This window comes from Morus notabilis, unplaced genomic scaffold (assembly GCF_000414095.1).
Source record: "Morus notabilis unplaced genomic scaffold, ASM41409v2 Scaffold470, whole genome shotgun sequence".
NCBI lineage: Eukaryota > Viridiplantae > Streptophyta > Magnoliopsida > Rosales > Moraceae > Morus > Morus notabilis.
In genome coordinates, this window is record NW_010364811.1 from 11,739 (window position 1) to 16,105 (window position 4,367).

Sequence of the window (4,367 nt, forward strand, 5' to 3'; positions counted from 1 at the left end):
AACACTTATGGGAACCGTCCATCTACTTTATTATGAAGGAATGGATTTCATCTTGTAAATTAATATTCCCGGCTATTTATTTTACTATGCTCCCAATATACCAAGACTTTGACACTATTCACTTGTGTCATTACTCAATATGTCTAACAACATAATATCATAAATAGGAGTTTATTAATTACTCAGAATTAAGATTAATACATATATGACCATCATTGATTAACATTGAATATTCTATTTAATAACGAAATTTATTAGAGATTCATAATTAATCGCGTTCCAGTCCTATGTAATCATATTACATAAAATGCTTTCATTCTAATAATCTCATTATTAACAATCTAGGATAAGATTGTTTCATTCAGAATGTAATGAACCGCATTAGTAATTTTAAATTAAAGATCCCAACTTTAATTTATAATTACGGACAAGTTTAGATTATTTTATTTCAAACATTATCCTCTGCATATAACAATTATATACAATGTTTAAAATTACATAAAAAATAATCTAGGGATTTTGATATTTATAAAACATCACATGTATGCAAAATAATATTGAAAAAATTCATCATTTCATTGATAATCAGCAAAATATTTACATCTTATTTGATTTATGGGCATATATCCCAACAATTTTTTAGTGCATTACCTATGCGTAATCAGAATGGGCATGAATCGGAATTGGCATGAATCATAATGGGCATGAATCGGAGTGGACATGATTCAGAGTGAGTAGGATTCGGAGTGAGGAATTCGAGTCAGAATAAGTTATTTACTTGGTGACATATTTTGAAATTGGAGTCACTCCAAATCCCATTCATGCGTTTACTTACGCCCACAATCGGATGAAATAGTGAAAAAATACTAATATACCCTTTAAGTTAATTTTATATTTTGAATTTAAAAAATAAATTGTCTATTTATTATATTAAACTAATCATAATTAAAATATTTAGTTTAATAATAGGTTAATAAATATAAATTGTACAATAAATTATTTAAAATATAAACATAAATTATTAAAATTTAAATAAAATAAAAAAATAGTGTTAAAAATTTAAATAGATTATTAATTTATTAAACAAATAAAGTACTTTTTTATTATATTAAAGTTAACAATAATTAGGCTAATATTATAATATTAGGCAAATAAAATAATAAATATGTTGAAATTATTATCTTTCAAATTTTATTTTAATTATATATTTATAAGTAAAATAGGGGCATAATAGTAATTTAATGTTAATATTAAGAATGAGAGTCTCAATCTTAAAGGGGCATGGGAGTGTCAATCTCAAATTTGAATAGAGTCCACCAATCTTACTCTCATTTCAGGATAAAAAAGAGCAAGTAAACATGAAATTGACTCACATTCCCTACTCCCTCAATCCTGGTAAGTAAACACGTCATTAAAGTTTTGACTAATACACATTGAAATGAGTGCTAATCAAGTAATTTTAAGGGTTTTGGGAATTTCTTCAAATAATCTAGGTTCATTCAGTACGTTGATTTGAGTTTTCAATTCGAGTTGAGATGTGATTTTATATAAAAGCTTTTAACTGTAGCAGAAAAAGTTAGATGTAACTTTTTATGAGAGCTTTTAACTGTAGTAAAACTGAAATTAAAAATTCAAATCGGTGAAATGAACGAGGCTTAAATGTCACACACATTTTAACATTTTCATCCAAATTTTAATTAAGGACCTAGTATGGAGTGGTTCTTCACTTCATTAGACATTTAGGATAAACTCGACTACAAAGATTGATTATAAAGAAAATAAAAGTGAAAATGTTCAATAAATCTATTAAAAAAATCTCATCTATCAAATTCAACATCTCACTTCAAGTTCACATCAATCATGGCATGATATGTGGAAGCAGGTGGTGGTTCTTGCTGGTCACGATAATATAACAGTCCATACATTTTTTATCTTATCTTTATCTCATAATTTGTATTAGTTAGAGGAAGTTTTTAATTGCATTTTATTCATTATAAGTGTCAATATGGCTAACATTTAACATTTAAGTAATATTTCAATTTACTTTGAAAAAAGTCCAAACCTTGATCCACACTTTTTGTTTCTAATTTATGCACGTATAAATACGAACATCATTTTTTTTAGGAAACAAATGGTTACAATTTTGAATCCAATGAAAAAACATGTTTTTACCTTGCAGAAAAATCTAAATGAGCAACTTTTTGTTTTTGACACCTCAATTACTACCCAACAAAACTAATTTGACCTATTTAAATAAAATTGACAAAAAAAAAAAAAGTTAGTATCATAACAAAGTACAAGATAATCATCTTTAATCCAAGTGCACCATTACCTAATTACCCAATTCTGTAGCACAAACGCAATGTCCTAAAACATAGTATAACTGTACAGTCAAAATACAAGATATACCTCTCTAGCCCACGCGTATCATTATCCTATCCTCCTAAAACATAGTATAAATATACCGTCAAAATAGACTCAGACCTCCTATTCAATTTTAATATTTCAAATGATGTCTAATAAATGTTATTATGTCACGTCATTTAAATAACGTAAAAGTATTTTTAATATAATGCTATAATTGATATGTCAATTATAAATTTAATATTGAGTCTAAAAAATATTTTCTAATATAATGCTATTTATTGTGATAAATTTCTCATATATTATATTTTGTGGTAAATTTCTCATCAAGTAGTATGTAAAAAATTTGACATTTGATTACTATTGGTTGAAATGTTTATTTTTTCATGTAATCAATTAATGTAATGCTATAATTGATGTGCCAATTATAAATTTAACATTAAGTCTAAAAAAATACTCTATAATGTAATGCTGTTTATTGTGATAAATTTATCATATGTTATACTTTGTGATAAATTTTTCATCAAATGGCATGTGAAAAATTGAACATTTAATTGTTATTAGTTGCAATATTTAATATAAAATTTATTTTTACAACTTTCAAATCTCAATAATTATGAAAAAAATAAATTTAACATTTTAAATAAAATTATGCGTTAGAACAAAAATAAAAATAACATATCATATTATAATTTTTTTTTTTTTTGTTAGAGATCGTCTAAGAAAATGTAGTTGGTTAAACATTTTCCCTTTACCCATCTCATAAAAAAAAAAAAAAAAAAAAAAGTAAGTGCATAGCCGTCAATTTTTTTGTGTAAAAAAATCCGGTTATGATGTCCTAAATCCAAACGACCACTTCCTCAGCAGAAAAGAAAGGAAAAATATCAAAACGACGACGACTTTTTGGCGGCTCCTCCAGTATCGTCCGGACGAATGGCAGTATTTGTACGGAGAGAAGACGGAAAGAAAAGATAAAAACGGCTTTTGTAACTAGTACTCTATAGACTCGGATAATAACCAGCTTCCGAGAAACTGGAAAAAGCAAATCAGAAATGGCAATACTCGTAAATAAACCCAAATCTCGAGCCTCTTTGTTCACTGTCTGGATAAAGTCAAGGGCATTCTCGAAAATCTATATCCACAAAACGACCCGGTCACGTGACTTGTCCTCTAACATCCCTTGGGTTTACATCCACGTGTCACCGCTACCCTTCCACATCTGCCCAGGCCCACCTGTCATATCGGTCTTATCCCAATTACGTGCTCATCGATCCACTTCCCACGTCCTAAAGACAGCCATTAGATCCATCCTACGGTCCAGATCTCCTCTACTCTCTGAACTTATTCGACCTTTAACGCCTCCCTTCGCCGTTAAATATCTCCCCGACTCTAGGCTGACTCCTCTATTCTCGGGTATTTTAGAGAGAGAGAGAGAGCGCTTAAGAGATCTCTTTTTCTTTTTGCTAACTTGCGTATCTCTTTTTTTTTTCCCTAACGTGCGCCGCCGCCATGGGACTTCTCGACCAGCTCTGGGACGACACCGTCGCCGGCCCTCGGCCGGAGAACGGCCTCGGCAAGCTACGGAAGTACTCCTCCTTCAGTTTCCGTCCCAACTCCGGCAAGGGTATCGCCGGCTGATTTACTCTCACTCCGCCCTAACTTTTTCTAATCAACTTCTAGATCATCAGATTCATAACACAATTAAACTCAATAATTACCACAAATAATTGATTAATTATTATGATCAATCATACGGTTCAGATCTAGCATTAACACTCTTTATTATACATGATTTTACAACTGATCAACTGGAGAGTTTTTGCGATCCGATCGACGTGTGAATCTAAACTAGAGTGTTTCTTTTTGTTTCTTTTCTGATTTGATCAGGATCGGACGGCGGGAACGGGAACGTGAGCGTGAGATCGTACGGTGAGGAGCCGCCGGAGGAGGCGGTGAGAGTGACGCGGAGTATCATGATAGTAAAACCCCCGGGGTATCAGAGC

At 30.6% G+C, this 4,367-nt stretch overlaps 1 protein-coding gene across 1 annotated transcript in view; it reads left to right on the forward strand.

Moving 5' to 3' along the window:
* The first annotated feature begins 3,767 nt into the window (after positions 1–3,767).
* LOC112093298 (dormancy-associated protein homolog 3-like) overlaps positions 3,768–4,367 on the forward strand; it is a 2,089-nt gene continuing 1,489 nt past the window's right edge. The window contains 2 exon segments of the mRNA XM_024171449.1: positions 3,768–3,988; positions 4,252–4,367. Coding sequence (XP_024027217.1) covers positions 3,874–3,988; positions 4,252–4,367 — 231 coding nt within the window. The 5' untranslated portion in view covers positions 3,768–3,873.